This window comes from Anabrus simplex, chromosome 2, assembly GCF_040414725.1.
Source record: "Anabrus simplex isolate iqAnaSimp1 chromosome 2, ASM4041472v1, whole genome shotgun sequence".
NCBI lineage: Eukaryota > Metazoa > Arthropoda > Insecta > Orthoptera > Tettigoniidae > Anabrus > Anabrus simplex.
In genome coordinates, this window is record NC_090266.1 from 407461438 (window position 1) to 407489362 (window position 27925).

At 37.6% G+C, this 27925-nt stretch overlaps 1 protein-coding gene across 2 annotated transcripts in view; it reads right to left on the reverse strand.

Annotated features, from left to right (window-relative positions):
- Positions 1 to 27925, reverse strand: part of LOC136862860 (uncharacterized) — a 142022-nt gene that overhangs the window by 68547 nt on the left and 45550 nt on the right. For both annotated transcript variants that reach the window (XM_068225801.1, XM_068225802.1), the window contains one exon: positions 9894 to 9998. In XM_068225801.1, the coding sequence (XP_068081902.1) occupies positions 9894 to 9998 (105 nt within the window). The remainder of the gene's footprint in view (positions 1 to 9893; positions 9999 to 27925) is intronic.

Below are 27925 nucleotides of genomic sequence, written 5' to 3' on the forward strand. Positions count from 1 at the left end.
TAATTAAACTTGGTATTACAGGTTGAGTAGGATCTTAGCTATAAGTTGTCAATAAAAAATAAAAAAATAAAAAGGGGAGCTTCAGAAGGGGCCAAAGGAATAAAACTCGATGAAACTCTTATGATTGGTTTGTCCGGCTCCATGGCTAAATGGTTAGCGTGCTGGCTTTTGATCCAGAGGAACCCGAGTTCAATTCCCGGCAGGGTCAGGGTTTTTAAACTTAATTGGTTAATTCCAATAGTTTGGAGGCTGGGTGTATTCAGCATTAAAAATCATCCTAGGTAGGGCTCTCATCTTCACAGACATGCAGGTCACCTAATAGGCCGTCTACAAGAAAAAGACCCGCACCAGGCCTCTCCGGAGGCCATACGCCAGTATTATTATTACTATTATTATGGTTGGTTTTACCCAAAAATAGCTCATGGTGAATTTTTGTTCTAAATCTCTTTCCGATACAGCAATATTTGTCTGTGTCTGTTACAGCATCAGGGTAAAATGATTGGGTGGATTTTAATGAAACTTGGTGTCTGAGTTTCAGGAAAGTTCCAGTAGGATCTGAGCTATATGTTGTCCAAAAATTTCACCAGAAGCTGGGTGCTTCACAAGGGGCCTAAAGAATAAAACTTCATGTACCTCTCTTACGGTTGGTTTTACTTGAAAATAGCTTGTGATTTTTTTTGTTCTATACCTTTTTCCAATAAAGTGAAAAATAAGGTACATTATCAGTGGCAGTAATCTGAAAGTAGAAGAACTGGTAACTAGCTCTAGAGACTGTAAGGAGAGTCAATATGGAGATCACTTTGGCAACATTTAAAGGCTTTGTAAACCTATCAGTCTTTTTTTTTTTTAAATTTTAACCAAATACTTGTCTCTCTTATACCAGAAAGAAGAGATCAAATCACGATCAGCAATAATGAAAAAAGAAAAAACTGCAAAGGGACCCAGAGAACAACAAAGCGAGTACGTCACAAGCAACTGACATACACAGGCATGCCCACTTATGTGCCCAGAATCTGGGGAACAATACGAGGAGTGGACAAAAATGTAATCATGCACATCTTTGTGATTGTCTCGTCAACTACTATCTGCAGTACCCGTTGAGGTACTACAGCTAGTATTATACATATGCGGATGGTTAAATGTTATATGATAGAACCTGAGGATGTTCTTAGAGAACGAAACATATTCTGTTACTAATAGATTTTTACAGGTATGTAACAGAATTAATGTTATATTTCATGTTTCAACAGACTGAAACCTCAAAAATTATACTGACTGTCACTTGTTTTTCCCCTTCCTTTACTTATAAATGTTAAGAATAAATTTTTATTTTAGGTCAATAACACTACTAAACCCAGAGCCTCATTGGCTGAGGCGGCAGCGTGCCGGCCTCTCACCTCTGGGTTCCGTGGTTCAAATACCAGTTACTCCATGTGAGATTTGTGCTGTACAAAGCGGAGCTGGGACAGGTTTTTCTCCGGGTACTCCGGTTTTCCCTGTCATATTTCATTCCAGCAACAGTCTCTAATATCATTTCATTTTATCTGTCATTTATTAATCATTGCCCCAGAGGAGTGCAACAGGCTTCGGCAGCCAGCACAATTCCTATCCTCGCCGCTAGATGGGGGCTTCATTCATTCCATTCCTGACCCGGTCGAATGACTGGAAACAGAATGTGGATTTTAATTTCAATACTACTAAACCCCAATGATAGACTCAGTCTTCAATTTGAGGCAGTTAATGGAAAAAATAGAGTATGTGGAAGAGATACGGTGATGACATTCCTTGATTTAAAAAAGGTTTACGATAGTGCACCCAGAGCAAAGGAATGGAAAGTAATGCAATGGAAAGGATTTGGAAAACAAATTATAGAATATGTGCAAGCAACGTACAAACATTGTTGCAACAGTGTCCAGACACATGCGGGAAGGACCGACTGGTTTTTGAATGGAACTGGACTACAACAAGCAAGTGTACTGTTACCACTTATTCATAATGGTTATGGACAAAGTTTTGAAGAAGACAAAGGAAATGTATGGGGACAGGGAAATTAAAGTAATGCAGATTGCAGATGATATTGTGATGTGGGGAGCAAACAGAGAGGATATACAGGGGCAACTTGACATGTTGAGTGAGATTTTTGAAAATTGTGGAAGGAACATTAGTGTGAAAAAAAAAAAAAAAAAAAAAGATAATAGTGCTGACTAGAGGGGAAAAGGAAAGGAATTATAAAAATTAGGGGACAAAACCTCAAAATTACGCAGAGCGTCAAGTACTCATGTACCGAACAGATTCAGGATAGTGCTGGACATGGAGTTCAGTAAAAGAATTCAACAGAGAAATGCATCATACCAGAGTGTGAAAAACCTGATGTGGAGGATACCAATGAAGTGTAAATAGGTGATGTATAAGATGTACTACTGCCAAATATCGACATATGCAGCAGAGGAAGAACTGGACACTGGCAAAGACAGGATCCAGGCCAGTGAAATGAAATTTTCGAGAAATATGATAGGAAAGACAAGAAAGGACAGAGTAAGAAACGAGAAAGTCAGGAAGGAAACTGAGTGACAAAGCTTTATGACAGAATGGAGAAAAATAAACTTAGATTGTCTGGACACCTTAAGAGGATGGAAGAAGGAAGGATACCGAAGAAAACAATGGAGACCCAGACAGAAGGAACGAGGGCAAGACGGATACCCAGGCTAAGGTGGTTGAAAACAATCAAGAATAGTATATAATTAGATGAAACCTGAACATTGTTAAGTTGGAACAATGGTGGTTGGATAATGGAAAATGGAAAGGTGCCATAAACATCCCAACCCAGTGGGAGCTGAATATTGGAAATTGATGATGATGATGATAATGATGATGAATACTACTAAAAAATAGTTATTGTAAGCACGTTATCTGAGGCTATACACTTAACTAGCAAGATACCCGTGCTTCGCTACGGTTTTAAATGAAAAGTTATTTTTCAAAATTTTACATTTTGGAGAGTCTACTGTCGACTGAGACTGTAAAATACGCCCTCAGTTCGTACGTCAAGCGGTTTTGGGGGGAAAATAATTAATTTTCTTATCTAACACTCATTTGAATCCCGTACAGAAAAATTAAAACTTTTTAAACCCTACATCTAGGATGTAGAAGTGATCAACCTGTGAAACGTAGATGTTGTACATTGAACAGTAATGGAGGAATTAATTTTCTTAGGCGGCAAATGTTTTAAAAATATTTGTTAACATCTAGGACACATAAGACCACCATTCATGTAAAATTTTAAGATCGTGCTTGAAATGGTTTCGGAAGAAAGGATATTGTGTTTTTTTTAGAGTCAACCACCACCTAAATCCCTTAGAGGAGAAATATTTTGAAGTATATGATATTTTACATCTAGGAGATAAACTAAGAACCTTCTCGTAAAATTACAAATTAGTACGTCAAACGGTTTTGAAGAGTTGAATAATTTTGTTTGCGTAGATAACGCCATTTAACACCTTAGCGGTGGGGTGTTTAAAACTATTTCTTAATTCGCACCTACGATCTAAAATATATACTGCCATTTGGATTTTTGTGTTCGAACGTTAAACGGTTTCGGAGGAAGGAAGGAATATATCTGTTTTCGGATCTTAACCCCCAATTAACTCTCTGAGGGGTTAATGTTTCAAATTTTTTGTTGTTTAACACCTGGGATACAATTTGAAAGTTAAACTTCGTAATTCAAACGGTTTTGTAGAAGTTAATATTTTTGTATCATTCCTAAAGCGTGTGGAAAATGATTAGTAATTTGAGACGTTTAAATCTTTAAATATTATACATTCAAGATTATTTCAGTTTCAGAAAAATGATTTCAGAGAAATGAATATTATGTCATCAGAATTCACCCCTAGTCAAAACCCCTTAAGGGTGTGTTGGTTTTAAGACCACTTCTTAGTTAAAATCTATTACATATAGGAGCAATCATGATGTGAAGTTTCAACCTCGTATGTCAAACGGTTTCAGAGAAATTAATATTTTTGTCATTAGGCCCCAAACTACAGTAAAAACCGGTTAGGAATATATTGCTAGTGGCTTTATGTTGCACTGACACAGATAGGTCTTATGGCAACGATGGGATAGGAAAGACCTATGAGTTGGAACGAAGCAGCCGTGGCCTTAATTATGGTACAGCCCCAGCATTTGCCTGGTGTGAAAATGGGAAACCATGGAAAACCACCTTCAGGGCTGCCGACAGTGGGATTCAAACCCACTATCTCCCAGATGCAACTTCACAATCGCACATCCTTAACCGCACGGCCAACTCGCCCGGTAGGAATATATTGTTTCAAGACCACTTCTTATTCAAAATCTAAGGTGTGTAGGAACAACAAGCATGTGAAATTTCAACCTCATATGTCAAACGATTTCAGAGAAATAAATATGTTTGTCATCGGACATCACCCCCAGTCAAGTCGCCTTAGGGGACCATTGTTTTAAGACCAATTTTGATTTAAAATCTAAGATACTGAGGAGTAACCACCCTGAGAAATTCAAACCTCGTATAACAAGCGATTTCAGAGAAATTTATTTGTAATCAGGCCTTACTCCCAACCCCCAGACAATTCCCCATGGGATGCATTGTTTTAAGACCACTTTCTATTTGAAAATCTATTACATATAAGAGCAACCATCAAGTGAAATTTCAATCTCAAAAGTCATACAGTTTCAGAGATACGAATATTTGTTTTTTCAGGCATTTCCCTCCCGTTCAAAACACTGTAGGGGCATATTTTTAAGACCACTTTTACTTAAAATCTAAGACATATACGATAACTATCATGTGAAATTTCAAGCTCGTATGTCAAACGTTTTGAGAGAAATGAATATGGTATTTATGTCGTCAGCTACACCCCCACCCCCCTCCAGTCAAACACTCTTAGGGGTGTACTGATTTAAGACAACTTCTTATTGAAAATCTATTACATATAGGAGCAAACATCATGTGAAATTTCAACCTCACATGTCAGTCCATTTCAGAGAGATGAATATTTGTGATTTTAGGCCTCACCCTCACGGTCAAAACCCCTTAGTGGAGTATCATTTTAAGACCAATTTTTGTTTAAAATCCAAGACATATAGGCAACCATCATGTGAAATTTCAAACCCATATGCCAAATGGTTTGAGAGAACTGAATACTTATGTCATCAAGACCTCAGCCCATAGTAAAGCCCCCCCCCAAGGGGTGTATTGTTTAAGACCACTTCTTACTCAAAATCTATGACATATAGGAAAACCATCATGTGAAATTTCAAGCCCAAATATCAAACAGTTGGAGAGAAATTAATATTTATGTTGTCAGTCCCCATCCCTCAGTAGGGAGTGTATTATTTTATGATCAGGCTTTTTCTTTTTTTTGCAACTGGCTTTATGTCATACCGACTCGGATAGGTCTTATGGTACCAATATAAACGTTCCGTTATTGGACATTATAAATTTTCCAGCTAACTCATTCTTGGTTGCCAGCGTTTTGCCCTCGTGTGCTAGGGTGGGCTCATCAGTTGGTACCTAGCACACCTACCAACACTCAGCTACTGTCTTACGCTGGCTAGTGCATACCATGGAGGCCACTGCGTAGGCTAACTGGAGCCACCGGCAGTGCCAATGCACTAAGAGGCTTTGTCTCATTATGAAAAATTGATGCCTGCTTGGCCATCAGATGATATCGATTCCCATAGGGAATCTGAAATATTTGTCCTGAATGAGTAATTTATTATACCAATATAAACGGTCTGTTATTGGACATTATAAATTTTCCAGCTAACTCATTCTTGGTTGCCAGCGTTTCGCCCTCGTGTGCTAGGGTGGGCTCATCAGTTGGTACCTAACACGGTGACGATGAGATAGGAAAGGCCTAGGAGTGGGAAGGAAGCAGGCATGGCCACGTGAAAATGGGAAATCACAGAAGACCATCCCCAGGGCTGCTGACAGTAGGGTTCGAACCCACTATCTCCCAGATACAAGCTCACAGCTGCGCGCCCCTAACCGAACGGCCAACTCACCCAGTAAGATCAGGTTTTATCGAAAATCTAACACATACAGGAGGAACCATTGTGTTCAATTTTAACCTTGTATGACGAACAGTTTCAGAGAAAGATATATACTTGTTTCTGGGTATTAACCCCCATTTTACCCTTAAGGGCTGCATTTTTTCCTAAACTTATCCTATTTAACATCTAGTACATAAAGAAACAATCATTGAGTGCAATTTCAACTTTGGTCAACCCCTTAGGGGTAGAATTTTTCGAAACCCTTCCTTAATGGGTGCTATTGCCTTATATATATATATATATATATATAGTTATAGTTATATACCAAATTTCACGTCTGTAACATCTCCAGTTTTGAGATATACTGTAGATTTACTCATTTTAAAAATTCACCAAATTTTCACTTCTTTTCACGAATCTTAAAGAAATTTTTTTGGAAACTTAAAAATACGTGTTTCTTCATTTTTAAAGGAGATTCTAAATACTAATTTTTTATGTCTGTAACATCTTCAGTTTTTTATATATAAGTACCCTCATAAAACTAATTAAACCCCTTCTCTTTTCACCCCCTTAAGAGGATTTTCATAAAACGAAAAAATAATTATTTCTTTATTTTTAAAGGAGATTCCAAATATCAATTTTCACGTCTCTAAACTGTCAAAGTTTTGAGATATAGATATACTCATTTTGACAATTCACCCCCCCCCCTTTTCATCCCCTTAGCGATGGAATAACCAAAAATCCTCTCTTAGTGAGCACCTACACTTTAATATAAACATATCCCCAAAATTTAATTTCTTTCTGTCCAGTAGTTTTGGCTCGGCGATGATGAATTAGTCAATCAGGACATGTTATTTTATATATATATATATATATATATATATATATTCACCAGCAATTATCTGCGGCTTCGCTCGTGTGGATTTCATAATTTGATCAAAGTAATCATTCCTCGGCATTGTACTACGACATTATCTGAAAATTCCTCAAGTATAAAAACTCACTCAAAAATGGAGTTTCGTTTACCCCAGAAATTCTTCGTAAACCACATATGTGGTATTACCTTTTGAGGCTAAGACGACCATCCGACATAGAACTGTACATGCGAGAAACAGTCTTATCTCAAGTAGAAAAAAAAATGTTTATTTTTAAAGGAGATTCCATCAAGTACCTATTCCCACATCTGTAACATCTTCAGTTTTTGAGATATACGTAAGTATCCCCATAACAAGAATTCAACCCCTTGATCAGTCCTTCCCCTAACCTCACCCCCAAGTGTATATTCAAAAAAAAATTCACGTCTGTAACATCTTCAGTTTTTAAGATACAGGTTCCTGTATTTTTAAAGGACTTTCCAAATACCAAGTTTCTTGTCTCAAATTTTTGACATATAATGTAGATATACCGGTAATCTTTTTAAAAATTCACCCGCTTTTCCAATTGTTTTCAGCCCCTTAACTGGATTTTCCAAAAACAAAAAAAATACGTGTTTAATTATTTTTAAAGGAGATTCCAAATACCAATTTTTACGCCTGTACATCTGAAACACCTTCAGTTTTTGAGATAAATGAATACTCATAAGAATAATTCAACTTCTTCTTCACGTCTTTCCACCCCTCTCCCACCTTAAGTGGACTTTCCAAAAACAAAAAATACGTGTATCTTTATTATGAAAGAAAATTTAAAATACCAACTTCATTTGTCTGAAACAGCATCAGTTTTTAAGATAAAGTATCCTCATAAACATATTTCAACTCCTCATTTACTTATTTTCAACCCCACACATTTACGCCGATTTTCCAAGGAGAAAAATGCGTTTCTTAATTTTTAAAGGAGCTTCCAAATGCCAATTATCACGACTCTAAAATCTTCAGTTTTGTGATGTATGTATCCTCATAAAAAGAATTAAACTCCTTTTTCACCACCCCCTCAAACTTGATCCCCACCCCCAAAAATTTGTGTTTCTGTATTTGTAATGGGGATTCCAAATACTAATTTTCACGTCTCTAACATCTTTAGTTTCTGAGATATAAGTATCCTCATACAAGGTATTCAACTAATTTTTCAATTAATTCACATCCCTTAAGTGGATTTTCCAAAGACAAAAGATTACGTGTTTCTTTACTTTGAAAGAAAATTCCAAATACAAATTTTCTTGTCTGTAACATCTTCAGTTTTTGAGTTATAAGTATCCTCATGAAAAGAATTCAACTTCTTTTTCACGCCACCGCCACCGGTTAAGTTGGTTTCCCCTCTCACCCCAAAAAAATGCATGTATATTTTTAAAGGAGATTCCAAATACCAATTTCCATGTCTGTAACCTTCAGTTCTGAGATATACGTTTCTCCATAAAAATAATTCAATTTTTTTCACTTCCTTTCAAACTCCCCACTCAAGTGAATTTTCCAGAAACAAACAGTACCCATTTCTTTAAAAGAGCTTCCATACACCAATTATTATGACTAACTTCTTCAGTTTTTGAAATATATGTATTCTCGTAAAAGGAATTCATCTCTGTTCCCCCCCCCCCCCACTTCCAAGTTGATTCCCCCACCAAATGCATGTTTCTTTTTTCTTAAAGGAGATTCCAAATACCAGTTTTCACACGTTTGTAACATCTTTAGATTTTTTGGTGTATATATACATTCTCAAACAAATAATTCAACTAATTTTTCAATTCCTTAACCCCCCGTTAAGGGTTTTTCCCGAAATCCAAAAATATGTGTTTCCTTATTTTTAAAGGAGATTCCAAATACCAATTTTCACGTCTGCAACATGTTAAGTTTTTGAGATATACTGTAGAAACGCAAATTTTAAAAATTCACCCTTTTTTCAGTTCCCTTTAAGTGAATTTCCCAAAAAAATATTTATGTTCTTTACTTTTACAGGAAATTCCAAATACCAGTTTTCAAATCTGTAATATGTTACGTACCTGAGATAATTTGCAGATATAGTCTTTTTTAAAATTCACCCTGTTTGTCACTCCTGTTCACCCACTATTCATTGGATTATCCAAAAACACAAACATACATATTTCTTTATTTTCAGAGGAGTTTCCAAATTTCAATTTTCATGTCTGTAACATCTTCAGTTTTTGAGATATACACCTCCTCATAAAAGGTGTTCAACACCTTTCCTGCCTTTTTTCACCACCCTTAATGGGATTTTCCGTAAACAAAAAAAAATACGTGTTTATTTTTAAAGGAGATTGCAGATACCAATTTTTACATTTGTAAACTTTTAAATTTTTCAGATATAAATATCCTTATTTTAGAAATTCACCCCCTTAGCAATGGAATATCAAAAAAATCCTCCCTTAGCGAGCACCTACGTGTTAATATGAATGTATCCTCAAAATTTCACTTCTTTATGTCCAGTAGTTTTGGCTTAGTGATGATGAATCAGTCAGTTAGGACATGTTCTTTTATATATTGCAGAATTATGCCTACTGATGCTCACATAATGAATGGTCTCAAAAAGAAAATAGGAGCATATATAAATGCACCCTGTCTCTGAGGCAGATTCAATTATGGTAGAATATTGAAATAAATGTTGGTTAGGTTCAACTGATTATATTTTATTTAGCTGATTTATTTTGTAACTAATGGGTAATGTAGGCTAACTGAATTTATTATAAGGTAAAAATCTGTTTTTCATTTCACTATTTATCTAAATATTCCACAATGAATCCCAAAACACTCCAATACAAATAAGAACAATATCCAACCTCTGTGTCTGAATATCAAATGTAGTAATTCACAATGAACAGCACTGTACATCAAGTGCCCTAAACACTCAACATCAAAGGAAAGCATTTTCTCAGAGTCTAAATACAGTAATATTAAACTCTTTAAATTTACACTTACATCAACTGGGCACTGCACAAGCCAAACTTCATCATCATTCGATATATCCTCTAGAGCAACTACTTCAGAGCTGACCAGTTCTTTCTTCTCTACGAGTTTACCTAGCTGGAAAGAGATTGAACAAGTCATTATGAATCTGGTAAAACTATAGATAATAAATTCACAATATTATTAACTCAAACCAAACTGCTCACAACTTACAATTTGCTTAACGTCGCACAGACACAGATAGGTCTTACGGCAATGATGGATTAGGAAAGGGCTAAGAGTGGGAAGGAAGGGGCCGTGGCCTTAATTAGGATAAAACCTCAGCATTTGCCTGGTGTGAAAATAGAAAATTACGGAAAACCATCTTCAGGGCCACCGACAGTGGAGTTCGAACTCACTATCTTCCAAATACAAGCTCACAACTCTGCAACCCTAACTGTATAGCTAACTTGCTGCTCACAACTAGAAATGAGATAGAGTGAAAATAACTACTTACCTAACTTACAGTCTTATGCAAGTATTGATATGATTAGAACCATGAAATGCCCAGTTTTATGTGTAATTTTAGTCACAAAGATGTGAAGATTCTTCTCAGAAGTCTCACATGCATTGATCAGAATTTGAATCGTGGTCATCTTGATGAGATGCCAGTGACTATGCCACTCAACTATCATGTACCTTCTTGAAAGTTGTCTATAATTTGAGAAGAGATTTATAATTTACTAATATTTACATCCAAAAAGTTCACGTTCGAATTTTTATTCCTCAAAGATCACTTTTTAAATGTATTTATTTTATTTTTAAAATACGGTAAATGAAAGACTACCTAAATAGCCAACTTGTTGCAAGTTCCATATATATCAAGACTTGATAGACTTTATATTTATTTCATGTGAAAGAATAATGAAGCCTGCCATTACAGTGTAAAAACAATGCTAATTTTAAAATGTTGGAACATTTTTATGATCAGCAATTCAATTCTTATCATTATAACCCAACATGGAGAGCCTCTGTGACTCAGGTGGCTGCGAGCCAGCCTCTCGCCACTGGGTTACATTGTTCAAATACCAGTCACTGTATGTGACATTTGTGCTGGACAAAGCGGAGGTGGGACAGATTTTTATCCGAGTACTGCAGTTTTCCTTGTCATCCTTCATTCCAGCAACACTCTCCAATATCATTTCATTTGTCAGTCAATCATTGCACCAAGGAGTGCGACAGGCTTCGGCAGCCAGCACAATTCCTATCCTCGCCGCTAGATGGGGGCTTCATTCATTTCATTCCTCACCCAGTCAAATGACTGGAAACAGGCTAAGGATATTCATAGAACCCAACATGACTTATTTACCATGACACTCACAAATTATTCCTAAAGCTGAATAGTACTGTACAGTGAGACATACCAAAACAACAATTCTTAGAGACCAAATGACCTTAGGATCCAAGTTGCCCAATTGAAGAGTTACTTCACTTAGTTTTCAATATATTAAACTCGGAGGCATCCACCTGAAGATTAGATAACTTACAGTAGTTGTATTTCAAAATTTACATCAGTCATATTCTGAGGGGCGAAGGTAGCTGGGCATAGAGCTAGCCACCCAATTCCACGTAGTGCTACAGAAAATTGTTATACAAAGATGGCCTGTTATGCACAGTCAAAAGTATTATAATTTAAGGTTTCTAGGATCTACATACAGGAAAGGTTAAAGAACACTAAACTGTCAATGCATTCATGATGATTATGACGATGCTTGTTGTTTAAAGCGGCCTAACATCTAGGTCATTGGCCCCTAATGGTGCAAAATGAGATGAAATGTAATAATAATAATAATAATAATAATAATAATAATAATGTTATTTTCTTTATGTCCCACCAACTGCTTTTATGGTTGTCGGAGACACCGAGGTACCTCTTCAACTTTACAACCAACAACTTGTTCTATGAGATCCACTCTCCTGTTACGTTAACACACCAGAGTACGAAGTTTGAGCCCAGTGCTATATATAATTACGCAAATTATATATTTCTTGAGGAACAACCTTTTTAGAAAGAACCTTCTGTTACTTTTATATCAGCCCATTATTACTGAAATATGGCTACAATGTCCATGGACCTCATATAATTGACTCAAGCAGATTTCTAATGAAGAAAAACAATTAAAAAGGAACTCTCTGTCACTCATACACATCATACTACTAATGAATTATAGACGCAAAATACGCCATATTTTACTGACAAAGTGCAATCGTTTATTTTAAAACATTTAAGATTGGATTTTAGATTGTTAATTTCTTTTAATAACATGACTTTCAAGTTGTAAACTTGTAAAATGCAGTTAAATGACTATCAAGTCGTACACTTGTAAATAACATTACTCATCTATTATATGGATATCCATTTCAAGTTATTTAGTATATTTTAACTATAAGGTCTAACATGTCAGTGTCACTTTATATGTCTTTGTAAACTCCCTATAGCTGATGATGGCAATCAATATGCCAGAACTGGTACTATGAAATAAATAAATGACTATGTAGTGATTTAAGAATCTCTCACATAAGTTAGTATTGAATAGGTGGATACTTGCATTGCATTTCATTTCATTACTTTGTGTGCACCAAGGTACCAGAAGTTAGTCCCGCGGGAGTTCTTTTACGTGCCAGTAAATATACAGACATGAGGCTGATGTATTTGAGAACCTTCAATTACTACCGGACTGAACCAGGATCAAACCTGCCAAGTTGGGGTCAGAAGGCCAGCACCTCAACCATATGAGCCACTCGGCCTGGAGAGAAGAAATGTAATGGCAATTTAGAAGTCGAAAATTCATCCACTAACCAGAATTCAAAACGTAATGCATTCATAAATGATAGTCACTATTTTCCTATTATTACAATTTGTTTTACATAGCACCGACAGAGAAAGGTCTTATGGCGACGATGGAAGAGGAAAGGGCTAGGGGTGCGAAGAAAGTGGTCGTGGCCTTAATTAAGGTACAGTCCCAGCATTTGCCTGGTATGAAAATGGGAAACCACGAAAAACCATCTTCAGGGCTGCCGACAGTGGGGCTCGAACCCACTATCTCCCAGATTCAAGCTCACAGCTGTATGTCCCTAACCACACAGCCAACTCGCCAGAGGTCACTATTTACAGATGTGTCTGTAAAATACACATTTTCTAATGATATACAGGATGTTTTGGCCCTGATGTTAAAAAGCCTACACCAAAGATAAATACCAGGTTTATTCCTGGAGAAAAGGGCAGCTGGGCAAAGAGTTAATCACACTAACATATTTACTGTAAAGGTTACAGGTAGTAGAAGCCTTTATTCTTCACTTACCCATGGATCTTCATGGCCATATAATGAAATACCTGTTGAAATACGCATCAATGTTTACCATTACGAAAAAAAATGTACTATGAGTAGTTCCCACTCACTGACAAACACCTTCATCCCTATGTTTTACAGAATAATGCATTTTTGTGGTACCGGTACATAGTTAAAACTGTAAAATTTTGTAACATACACTGAATGCACTCCAGCAGATGAATAGATGTGGAAAACACCCAGGTCTTGAGGTGTCTACATACACAAAATCAATGGGACTATGGCTAGGAGATTATAGAGGTCCAGCCTCTGGATCTCCCCGAGAAATTACTGCCTATCTGGTTTAGATACAGTTAGATGGTGCAAATAAGAAATCATTAAGGAAATTCCCCCTTGCACATGTAGCACAGCCATTACCTTTGGTTGAGTTGTATATCCTCCAACATGGCAGGTAATTTATTGGAAAAGTAATAGTGGTAAATAGTACCCATTCTTCCAATGGGCAGAATATAAAATCCTACAACTCTGCCACCAATAAAGTCTACGGACACCGACATATAATCGATGCTGGCAGTCAAGTGAGGATTTTCATCCCCCCAAATATGTCTATCATGACACCAAATAGTGTCACTGCTGGGTAAATTAACCTGATTAGTAAATAAAATGCATCCCATGAATGGCAGATCTTACGCACACACTGCCAATGCTACATTACCTTTCCTTGGAGCAATTTACTACTTCAAATATCAAACTATTTTCCGTATTGACAGCGTATTTCAGTTTTCTGATTGTCAATCACAAGAATTTCTACCCCTACAATAATTTTTTCTGATGTAACCTGTCAACTGATATATATAACCACTATCACACTTCTCAAGCCATTTCATACATCAAGACTTCAAAAATGAGTGCCTTTAAATGTCATTACTCTGTGTGTTTATATTGTTATATTTTGGACGATACAATATTTCATGATTAACTTTTCATAAAGACTCATGAGTTTTAAGAGTTCTTTTCTTTTTACATTATATTTTATTTTCAAGGCTGAAGAAGGCCGAAAAGGGCTGAAACATGTACATTTTTATGACACATTTGTGTATTTACTAAGGTGGACAAATTATACATTATTCAAATGATTCAACTTTCCAAGTACAGTAGAACCCCGCTTAGCAAACCCTATTTTTATATTATGACTTATGCCAGAATGCACGTGTAGCATTAAACAAAACAGTTTCTTACCCTCTAGTTCGTTCCATTATACAGTTTTTCTTGAACAAGCAGGAATTATTACTGTATTTTTTAAATTTTTTTTTACATTGTTATGCCCTACTCAGGAGCATGGTTGAACTTGCTTAGCTGATGTGTTGGCCTTCTTTTCCTCCCAAAATCTCTTCATCCTCTCGCTGAGCTTCTTCCTTCATTCTTATGTCCAAGTTATAGTAGTTCTGGTGTTGGGTTTGTCTTCAAAGTGGTGATTGTCGATTTTGGTTCTGAATTTACATCTGTCCTGTATTATTATGATTTGTCATGAAGATTATGCAGATGACTCCGACCTTGACAATGGCAGTTTTGTGAATCGAGTTACAGCAGATGATGAATTTAATGCAATGGAGGTAAGACCGATTTCAAATTTTTATTAAAATATAGTACCACACGCTTAAATTACAGTACTGTAATAAAATGACTATATACAGTATCCAGTTCAGTAGTAAAAAAACAATTGCTTCATTATTTCAGATTGCTTTGTGCTTTGTTGAACAAAGCAATGAATCTACACCAGCTGATGTACTGTTGACTAAATGGTGGCGCAACATAGCTGCATTAAGAAAATTCAGAAGAAAATCGCTGATTTTATACAATGAGTGGCATTATGTAAACATTTTAATGTTAATATACAGTATCCACCTTTGCTTAACAGAGTTTATGCATTTTTATTTCGACATTTAACTTCAGAAAATATTTACCGTGTGTCATACAAAAAAAGTGTCAACCAAAGTGGCTCCGCCCCTTTATTTTGGATAAACGGAGTTCTACTGTAAAGCAATTAATGCTGGCAGGCACATGCTAGAACTTTACCCCATGTTCTGGTATGATGTTTATACAGGATGTAAATGACGGGGTTTATGAAAGTTACTGAAATAGCTTACTAAATAGTTCTTTAAATAATACAGTAACCCATCTGCTGGATATCACTGGGCTTTGATGATGGGTTTGTGGTTTACTGCTAAACCATAGCAGTTAATTCAATGTCATGTCGTCCTCAAATGAACAACAGGCTTTCAACGGACTGTTTACTGCTCACACTACATAGAACAACATATGTGTAATATTTACTGAATGCACAACAACTTTGTAATGGTACCTACAACCCTGCTACCTGATGATAAATTACTACTGAAGTGTATGAATGAAGAAAACTCTAAGAGTGCTGCCCAATAAACGTCGAACAATATGAAGAGAACATTAAGGGCGGTTTACATCAGTGAATATTAACATGAGTAAAACATTATTGGCATTGACATTATCAGCAAAGATATAGCTACTTTATTTTATGCCTTATTTATCCTTCCAGTATGCATAATCTGAGCAAGAGAGTCATCTGCAGCTGGTAAAGAGAGCAACCATTTATGGGCAGCCAGTGAGATGGGCAACAGTTACTTACACCGAAGTACAGTAGAAACCAGATCATCTGAGCCTCGATTAAGTGAAGCTCCATGTTGTCCAAGACCAATCTGTAAGTGTAATACACTACTTTTCTTACAGCTCATAAAAGATTTTCCATAAATACTGTACTGAGTGCAAAAAATACAGGTCCCTGAGAAATTGTGGGGTTTTGTTTGGTGAATGTGCACAACACGGGTGAAATCGACTCAAATTAGTACTGTGATAAGGGGGTGATCCTCTGGTTGATTGAACTGGAGAATGATATTATAGTGCTACTCTGTTTGCCTTCGGTACTACTGATGGAGGTGAATGAATTGCGGAGCTCCAGAGGTAAATCAGAGGTAGTGGGGGAAACTTGCTTTACAGTTCATCCTTCTGACTGTAGTGACGTACTGAGCGGTAAAATCCAAAAGCTTTCTTCCTCGTGCATAACTCAATGTATGTGTAGGCCTACATACATTTTACTATACTGCTTGTTTTTAGGGGCCTAACATCTAGGTCATCGGCCCCTGATGGTACAAAATGAGACGAAATGCAATGACAAAATAAAAATCCAAAATCCTCCACTGACCAGAATTCAAAGCGTGAGGACGAAAAAGGAACGGATGGATATGAAGTTAAAACAATCAGTGGAGCCGACCCGCAATGCCTCAGTCTCAGAAACTCATGAAAACAATAGTAATACTGACCAAGGGACTACTTCTGTAGCTCAATACTGAATCGATGATGCTTGCAAGCTAAAGGGGTCCAAAATATAGGTCATCAGCCTCTCATAATGGTACTTATCGCTTGGAAAGTAGAACCATGGTATTTGACATGGTGTGGTACTAATCTAAAGTATTGTAGACTCGCGGTATTCCACACATGGTACTACTCACAGGTAATGAAATTCGCACATGTAATACAGACCTATGGTGTTTCACACATAGCGGCACCATTTACAGGCAACGCAAGCCTATGGTTTTCATCACATAAGTGTACTAACCACAGGGACTCGTACTATCCCATGGTGTTCCTTATATAGTGGGTACTAATCATAGACAAGCCAGAACCCTGGTGTCGCTCATATCCCTTTCAGACCGAGTACGCACAATTGTGCGGGTTCGTATTTTAGTTATCCCTGGCTGTAGTTGATGTTTTTTCGGCGCTAGACCGGACTGCAGTGATTGTGCGGGACTCGTGGCGTGTATTTCAATTGCTTTTAGTATGCGCATGACCGCCAGGGTGAAGGAAGAAGAGTTTAAAAAGCACACTTGATCGGCGAGATGACGGGAAGCAGTAGTGCCAAAATTAAGTATTTATTTATTGCATGTATATTAATCTAGAAGCTTTACTGAATACCGGAATATATTCAATGAAGTGTGTACATTGGTTAGTGAACGTAAATTTTGCAGATACATCATCGTATGTGATACGAGGTTTTGAATTTTGATACGCACAACTGTGTGGGTCCTGCTTTTCGGATGTTAGTTTTTATTTTGTAAAATAAACTATCAATATGTGTATTGAGGAGCATTTTAGTAAGTTTTTGACATACAAACAAAAATTCACACCTCCAGTTTTCTTTCAGATCTGAAAGGGATATAGTGCTACTAATCACAGGTACCATAAAAGCCTGACTGCACGGTGCTCCTGATTGCTAATAATCACAAACCTATTTGGTACCTAACATAGTGCTACTACGCGCAAGTAATAGCGACCCATTGTGTTCCCCGCGTGGTGGTACTAACTACAAGTAGTTTCATGGTTCTAATTGGATCGTCCCTTGGTCGCCCCTTACGACAGGCAGGGGATACCGTGGGTGTATTCGTCTGCGCCCCCCCACCCACAGGGGGTTGTGTGATTGGTCTGTGAGAGGTATTTTATTTCCCTCAAGTCCGCCGGCAAGCCGGTTAGGACCCCCCTATCCGCCACCTGGGAGTATCACCTCTCCCCTGCTACACCAGCGTAGTAGGTTCGTGGCATTTTACTATACTAGCTAGGTGCAAGATTTGTAAAAGTAGGTGTATCTTATAGATGCAGTGTAAATGCAGATATACAGTGCTGACATTACACATATATTATGTATAATACTACCCACTGTAAATGGGCTAATCTTTGAACATATGGGAATCAAACCATTTAAAAATAATCCCATACTTTGTATCATGTTTCAGGAACATACGAGTTCATGCAAAGGTGATCCTGATAGCATACCGTATGCCTACCAGTAATTACCAACTGAAATTATATAAATATGACAGTATGTATGAACCTTATGTTTAGCTTGGGTTTTTACGCATATTTTGTGTAAGGCAGGTTCAGAAATCACCTTCAGCATATAGTTCTATCCTCCTTTCTTCAATTTTGGCCATCTAACGACCACAGAAAGTAACCCTGTGCATGCATCTTAATCCTTTTCTTGACTTCCAATAGTTCTTCAGCCTTTCACTTTGCTGTTTCCTTCTCTCTTGTGTCCAGATATTATTACCTTTTCTCTTTTCCTTCTCCTGGAAAACCTTGAAATTTTGTATCAATCTTCTGAAAGTTGTTCTGTCTTGTATTATATCTTCTGTTATTCCAATCTCTGTCATATCTTCTTTTACTCCTTGGATTCACTGGTTGCCATTCTTGCTCTTGTAAACAAGGTTAAACACTTGTTTTGTCAATCTACTGTTATCCATCCTCGTTATGTGACCAAAAAAAAATTTTTCTCCTCTTTCTGATCGTGTCTCACAACCTTTCATTTTCTTCATCCTTGCATAGATCTTTATTCCTCCTATGTCTAAACTCTCCTTCCTTCGTTTTCAATGGTCCCCAAATTTTCCTCAATATTTTCCTTTCTTTTTTCCTCTATCTCTTCTATTTCACCACTTTTCATAGATAGAGAACGTGCATTCTGTGGCATACAGACTCTCTGGTTTGATTACTGTGTTGTAGTGTTTGATTTTAGATTTCCTTGAGAGATTCTTCTAATTGTAGGTATCTTTAGTGAGTTAGTATGCTAGTTCCAGTTTTCTTGCTCTTGATCTGTTAGTTTCCTTATCGAGTCCATGAACCTGAATTATTTCACCTAGGTATTTAAATTTATTAATCTTGTTGATTTTCCTGTACTCTGTTTTTAGCGCTGTGGGTGAATTCCTAATATTTGACATGAATTTAGTCTTTCAAAAGATATCTGAAGTCCAACTTTTCCTGCTATTTCTTTCAGAAGGTTGATATGCTCTAAGGCAATCTCTATAGTTCTATTCATTGATAAATGAATAATAAAATAAAATAATCCTATATTTTATATTATACTATAGGAAGCATCTGTTTTCAAACATGAGTGCCTATGACAACATATACCGTAGGCTTGCCAGTAAGTCTCATTTGCACTGATGAACGAGGACCCTCGTCCACTAACAGTGCTTAGCAGGAAACTGTACACAAGCATGACGGCGATGGAAGAAAATGTGCATTGTGAATCAAGAATGTGATTCAATAACACAGAACATTTATAACATTCACAGTGAGCATGTTTTCTCTATTACTACTCGACACTCTCTGAGAGTGACCGTACATCTGTATGCTCTTCCCCCACTCGATTCAGCACGAGTTCACTGAAAATAGTACGTGTGGATGGAAAGGTGATTGGAGTCTCATACAGAGTCACACAAACAATTGCATTCATCTACTTCAGTCACCAAGGTGGTTTTCAGTGCAGCTCGCAACATAGTAAGCTGAGTGAAGGCATCTCATAATGAATGGAGTGAAATATCATATGTTATTTTTGTGAATAATGTCAAAAAGGAAATCGGATGTGAGGCAGCTTTTCGAAAGGGATGAGTGCAGAGATCAGACAAGATGTATGCTGTGTGGGCAATTGTATTCCACTGGTGGAGGAACATCAAATCTCCTTGATCACCTACGATGAGTCCACAAGAACCTCCTGAAGCCTGCAAAGCCACTACTATATGTAGATGTATGCCAAGGGAAGTGATGACAAAAAGAAAATCAATGGCTATTTGATAAAATTTATTGTCTATGATATGCAACATATGTTATTGTGGAAAATGAAGCATTTCAAGCCTCCGTGAAGTCCCTTAATCCTAGATACTTGTTGCCGGGTTGCAAGGTGCTGTGAAAGATAAACAAAAATGTACTTAGATTATTTATTTATAAACTTTGAATATTTTAATTAGCTCTCTTATATGTCACTATAGGAAATGCTGGAAGGAATTCACTCTTCAGTGAAAGAAGCATTGTATTAGGACTCTGCAAGAATGAAATCTGTTTCATTAACAACAGATATATGGATATCAAACAGACAAGATCAGTATCTGGCTATGACATCCCAATTCGTATAAATCAACAAATAAGTGTGAGCTTGTATCGAATGCTCCGCTCTAAGATAACATCACAGAGCACAAAATATTGCAGATAAGTTGGAGATAACGGATGAATGAATAATCAGATCACGTGCAGAATAACAGCCATAATTACCAATAATGCTACAAACATGGTGGTAGCAGTGAAGAACCACCATCCTGTTCGACATGTCCCCTGTGTGGCATACTCTACAAATCGACTGCAATCAGATGGGATGAACAACACAGTGTCTTTACCAAGTTCACTTGACCACTGTTCAAGGGATGTAACACGTTTCAACATACATAAATTATCATTATAGACTGTTATGCCTTTCAGCGTTCAGTCTGCAAGCCTCTGTGAATATACTAAACGTCGCCAAAATCCTCTATCTGCAACTAGTGCTGTGGCCTCATTTAGTACTATACCTCTTATCTTTAAATCGTTAGAAACTGAGTCTAACCATCGTCATCTTGGTCTCCCTCTACTTCTCTTACCCTTCATAACAGAGTCCATTATTCTCCAGGTAACCTATCCTTCTCCATTCGCCTCACATAACCCCACCATCGAAAACGGTTTATGCATACAGCTTCATCCATCGGGTTCATTCCCAAATTAGCCTTTATCTCCTCATTCCGAGTATTGCCATTGTTCCCACCTGTTTGTACCAGAAATCATTCTCGCTACTTTCATGTCTGTTACTTCTAACTTATAAGATATCCTGAGTCCACCCAGCTTTCGCTCCCGTAAAGCAAAGTTGGTCTGAAAACAGACCGATGTAAAGATAGTTTCGTCTGGGAGCTGACTACCTTCTTACAGAATACTGTTGATCGCAACTGCGAGCTCACTGCATTAGCTTTACTACATCTTGATTCAATCTCACTTACTATATTCCCATCCTGGGAGAACACACAACCTAAATACTTGAAATTATCGACCTGTTCTAGCTTTGTATCACCAATCTGACATTCAATTCTGTTGAATTGACATCAATTTAGTCTTTGAAAGGCTAATTTTCATACCATACTCATTGCACCTATTTTCAAGTTCCAAAATATTTGACTGCACATTTCAAATAATATAAATATTGCTCTATGTTCTGAGGTATTCTAATCCAAAGAGCCATATTTCTAATACTGCTAATATTTATATACTACAGGCATAGCATGTTGGTTGTGAAAAACTGAGAATTCCAGACTGGTTCTCACAAACCCAACCTACAGCTAGTACAGCAACGAGGTGGAACAGCAACTTTATGATGGTTTCGCATTTGCTGGGTGTTAAAGATAAGCACATCGTTGTTAAGCCGCATTTGGAAAATGCACCCCAGATGCTAACAGGTAAGGCATTTTCTTAAGTTTTAGTTTGAAGTTCCGAATGAACGTCTTTTCAACTATTAATTTATTAATTTTTTCCAGGCTTTGTTTAGCAGAAGAAAGGAAATTTTTTACAAGAATCTATTGAGATAAGCACCCCCTTCTACAGACCTTGATAACCGCTCTATTGGACGAGCAGCATGAGAAATCCTCACAAATATTTCCTCTTATCCATGAGTTTTGCTTGCAACAAAACCAAAAGGAAGGTAAGGTAGCGATCAAAGTTGGAAAACAGTATTTAACAACAACTGTAGATTCAATGGCAAAATGACTGTTTCAGTATGAAGTACGTTCATTGTTCCAAGAGCAGCAACATTCTTGGATTCGCGATTTTAAAAAGTGGCATTCTGATCACCCGAAAAAGCAGACGATGCATAAAAACAGGCTGAATCTGAAACGGTAGGCTTATTCAAAAAACAAGAGGAAAAGAACGCAACATTTCAGCAGCCTTTGCAAACTGATTTGGCCACCTGTTCATTCAGGGGTGGTTTTCTAAGTTTCCTTACTAAGAAGGAAAGGGAGCAACATCGGGTATCGACAGCAACGATATGTGTGCGTCAGTATGTTGAGAAACCTCCAGAATCTCACTCAACCCACCCACTAATATACTGGATGCAGGACAACCGAACTAATGGACTGAGCGACGTTGCCTTATGGTATTTGTGTACCAGCAACGTCAGTACCAGTGGACCGACTAGCCCAAGCCAAGGCTTGGAAGTGGAAACCTCGCCCACACATGCAAGAGAGGCATCCATGTTACCTCAGCATGGGTGATACGGTGGTTCGGGTGAAGTGGGTGCTGGTGACTGAGATGAAAGCTCACTGCGGTGTTCTGGAAACAACACATCACTTTGCCCTACATAGCCTGAACGAGCCGCGGGTTGGGAACGGGGCGAACCCAACCTAGGGGGAACCCATGGCTGTGAAATCAGTCATGGGAATGCCAAGTGGGATCCACGTAAGTAGGTCTACTGAAGGTGGAACAAACCTGGTCGGGTTCGGGCCAGGAGCGGACTGCTGGATGGACGGCTGAGGGGCATGGTACCTGCTACGGGGAGCCTGAGTTGCGGGAGGACAATGTCTGGCAGAATGCCTCGTCACGGATGGTGAGAACGCCACTCAGAACCCTAGAAGGGGCAAAAACGCTACGTCATATGGAAATATGGAAATTCCAAATGAACCACCTAAACAAATACCAAGGGAAGCTATGGAAGCTCCAGAAGAGCAGGTCCAGTGGCAGGCCCAAGAGGAGAATATGGAGACTGAAGTCCCTGTAGTACAGGCTGAATTCAAATCTGAAGAAGAAACAGGAAAGCAGACTTCTGGACAAAAGGAAACAGGAGATTCCACTGAGAAAGACCTGAAGGTATCGGCATCGAAACTAAATAGGATGCATTTAGATAGAGCACCTCGCACGAGTGCCTACTACAAGGGAAAGAAGAAGGCGAGGAAAGAAGCCATAATAGTGGCTGGGACTTGGTTGGAGAAGAAGCCAAGGAACAGGGATCGGCGAGATGCTATGCTAATGACTATGCCCAAAAGGCCAAGGTCGAAGGAAAGCACGCCATCAAGTTCAGCTATAATGTATAATCTATCAGGAACAGTGCGCAGCACGCTCCCGACCATGCTCAATGACGTATGAAGATCGCAAGTAACACACACATGATAGCTCACAACACATTCAATAGGCACTCTCTATTAGTAAATCTAATTTCTACCTTTCTTTTTCTTCTTTCATAGATCATTTGACTTTATCCGAGTGGAACACAACATGAAGAGGGGAGCACTCACATTTACCTTTATTGATATCAATACTTCATATACAGCAACTTATATCTCAACAAGAAGTCTTAGTAAAAACTAGCATGTTTATCAGCAGAATAATGGACTGAGGAAGAGCATAAGTACCTATAAAACAAGAACACAAATCCATATACTACTGAACATAGTGTTTTCCGCATATCTGTGGCCCAACAATGCACTTTTAAATTTAAATTGTACAACTATTGCACATAATGTTGGCATTACAGCACAGGATATTTAAACTTGACACAAGGATGTCAGAACTGCACCCTGATTTTAACATTATAGCAAAACATTTTAATGAAACGTGGCATTTACGTGACACAAGGATGTCAAAAACTTTTAGACTTCAAGAACTGTATCCTGTTTAATATTTTAACATTATCGCATTATATTTTATTGGAATATGTGGCATTCATGTTTAGTCTAAGTAATGTTTCACATTGTACATCGTTATTGAATAAGCAGGTTCATCAGCAGTTGTTTATGACCTACTTAACAGTACATGTAAAAAGCTTTAACAGCTTCATTTCAAGTAATACTAATCCCGTATTGCCTATAATCAAATAGTGAATATTTAAGATAAACTTAAATATTATAACCAAGTGGTCTGCCTATTCGATACAATATATGAAAAAACCTACAACCTGTTTTCCAGTCTTAGACCGGGTCAGGAATGTAATGAATGAAACATATATAGGCTAGTATTACAATGGGGTCGCCACTCCCAAGGTGATTATTAATGACTGATAGATGCTATGAAATGAGAATTGGAGAGTGTTGCTGGAATGAAAGATGACAGGGAAAACCGGAGTACCCGGAGAAAAACCTGTCCCGCCTCCGCTTTGTCCAGCACAAATCTCACATGGAGTGACAGGGATTTGAACCAGGGTATCCAGCTCAATACAATATATAATTTATTATATTTAGTACATGTTTCGCCCCTAAGGGACATCTCCAGCTATAATAAATTAACATTAATATATCAGAATACAAAATAGATATTATTAAAATTGGAAAGACACATTAAAATATTGATGTATGGTAGGTACAACATTTAAAATATGATCTTAGAAATGTTATTAAAATTGTAAGTCATATGATCGATAAAAACAGTTGAATTGAATACCTAGGAGTTACCTTAGATAGAACACTCTCCTTTAGACAACACCTTCGTAACGTCCAATCCAAAGTAAGAACTCGCAACAACGTAATTCAAAAATTATGTGGTACAACTTGGGGTTCAACAGCAACTTTACTTCGATGCACCGTCTTGGGACTTGTGTTCTCGGCTGCTGAGTACTGCGCTCCTGTTTGGCTGAATAGCCCTCACACCAACCTCATAGATACGCAGCTCAACACCACGATGCGACTTGTCACTGGCACAATAAGGTCTACACCCACATACTGTCTACCTATTCTCAGCCATATCTCTCCACCAGATCTTCGACGTAAAAACGCTCTCCTCAGGGAATTTAAGAAATTAATAAATAATCCCCAATTACCAATACATGACGACATCGCCGATGTTTATCTGAATCGCCTAAGGTCCCGAAATCCACCATTAAGAACTGCAGTAGAACTGAAGAATACCAACTTCAATATTACTAAGGAATGGCAGGGAATACAAGATACTAGGCCTGAGTCAACTTTGCCACACATAGGACCATCACTGCCACCTGGATTTGAGCTTCCTAGGAAAACCTGGTTTACTCTTAACAGGATACGATCGGGCCATGGTAACTGCGCCGATTTCCACTACAAGTGGAAAAGAATTCCTATGCCTAACTGCGACTGTGGTGCCTCCAAACAGACCATCCTGCACATTATCAGCAAATATCCACAAAGAAAGTACAGTGGTGATATCAGTGACTTTGCCCATGCGCTTCCAGAGACAGTTAGCTACATAAATAACCTGGATATAAATATATAGTTTGTCTTTCAAAATCATTGTGTGTTGTATCTGTAAAGCCATACGCTAAATAATAAAAAGTTGAATTGCCCGTTATACTCTTGATAATATTCTTGGGAAATAACAGTTGTGCTTTCTGAAATCTTAAATGATCAATTGTTGTGAATAGCACACTTGATTTATATTTCCTGATGAAAGATTTGTTAGATCTTTGATATGCATTCCTTAGATAGTATATACATTGAATGCTTCCGAATTTAAAGTCAACTCTCGGTCGTAGTGGTAAAGTTCTTTGTAGTAATTAATATTATTTTATCTGAAATAAAAATGAAAAACTAAGTGTAAGTAACGAGAAATGGAAGATGAAATGAATATAATGGAATATAATCGTGTTACTCATTATTGGCCCCGATGTGCTGAGAAGGACTCTCTTCTACTGAAGTAAGTGTGTATCTGATTTAAAACAAGTACTGGTAGTTTCTACGCTGAGCAGGGAGTGTGGAAGGATAGTAGTGGGGGGGTCCTAGGGTGGACGACCTGAGTGTCACCGAGCGTGTGACGTGTTAGAGTCTGACGTTTTTTCCTAACTCTCGCTTTTTATTAGTTCTTCATATAAGATGTTATACTTCTCAGAAAGCTCATTGATATTATTGGTTGAATTGTTCCTTTGGTCTAGATAAATGTAAATTTCTTCATATATGCTCAATAAATGGCCTTTATTTACAGTTTTCAGTATTTTAAGGTCATTGTCTGTTTGTAAACATGTGATTGGAGTCTGTCATGTGTTCGCTCATGGCCGATTATCTGTCGTATTTCTTGGCTCTGGTATGTTCCCGATATCTAGTAATGAAGTTTCTTCCTGTTTGTCCAATATAAGTTCTTAATCAACTAGCACATTTCAGTTTGTAAACACCCAAATTTTGGAATTTATTATTATTATTATTATTATTAAAAATACGAGTGTTATAAAATAATTTCGAGTTTGTGTTGTTAGTCCTAAAAGCGATTCTTAAATTACGTCTTTTGAATAAATTCGTAATACTCTATATTTTACTGTTATTTAATATTATTATTATTATTATTATTATTATTATTATTTATCGATACGGCCACCTGTGGGCCATGTTTACACAATCTTCCTCCTGTCACGCAGACTGATACCCTTCTCTTTACACTCTCGCCAAAGATTCTTGAGCCTTTGACTTCTTCTTGCCCGTTCTTCCACCGAGATGTTCCGTGGCTTCGCATGTTGCTCTTCAGACGCATCCCTCAACTCCGCAACCTTCTTCCTAAATGATGTCCTTTCTTTTATATCCTCCTCCTTGATACCTATTTCTGCCAAGTCATTGTGCACCTGTGTAAACTATCTTGGTTGTTTTTTTCACCTTTCCTGCAGAAGAAGTATCCTGTTGGCTAATCTCTCAGGGTTCATTCTTTTGATATGTCCATAAAACGTCAGTCTCCTTTTTCTCATCACAGTCGTGATTCTTTCTACTGTCTTGTACAGCTCCAAATTCGATCTTAATCAGAATGTGTTTGGGTCACTCGTCGACTTTCTAGCGCCTAAGATTTTTTGCAAGAATCTTCTTGCTCTTTATTCAAGGAGTGGGTCAGCCATCCTCGTCAAGGTTTCTGCTCCATAAAGGCACTCTGTTCTAACCACTGTGCAGTAATGTTTTAACTTGGCCTGAATTGAGAGAGACTTGGAGTTATAGGTGTCATGACATAGTCTAAATGCCAACTCCATCCTTCTCACCCTCTCCTTTAATCCCCCCTTTTCATCTCCATTGGGGGTGAGTATTTCTCCCAGGTATTTAAATTTTTGCACACGCTGGATATCCCTATACAATGTAACAAGTCTGCCCATGTCACCGTTTTTTTATAGAATCCATGAATGCTGTTTTTTCGAAGGAGATTCTTAACCCTATTTTGACTGCAACATTTTGGAGTTCTTAGACTTGTTTCTTGGCTGTTTGATGGTTGTCTGTAATAAGAACGACATTGTCTGCGAAGGCAAGGCAATCCAACATCATCGCATTTTTTCCACAACCTATCTTTACCCCATTTTTCATTCCATTTTCAGTCATTCTCAGCCTCCATTCCCTAATAACTTTTTCTAAAATGCAATTAAAGAGTAGTGGAGAAAGGCTGTCTCCTTGCCTCAAAACCGTTTTTATCTCAAATGGATTTGAGAGTTCATCCATAAATTTGACTTGAGAAAAGGTGTTTGTAAGAGATTGCCGAACTATGGCCAGAGATTTCTCATCCACTCCAAACTCCTGCAGAACGTTCATGAGCACTCCACGATCTATGGAATCATATGCCTTTTTGAAATCAACGAAGGTTATGATTGTCCTCTTCTGATTTCTCATTGATCTTATTTTTATAAGTGATTTTAGAATATAAATCTGCTCAGCACATGAACGCCCTTTCCTGGTATTCACCAATTTGTTTATCTAGATGTGTTTCAAGCCTCCGCTGCAATGCTTTGGATAGAATTTTGTATGCTATAGGAAGAAGAGAGATACCTCTGTAGTTGTTGATGTTAGTTTGGTCCCCTTTCTTTGTGTAAAGTATGAATGGGTGCATTTTTCCAATCACTTAGTATTTCTTCTTTTTCCCAAACAAAGG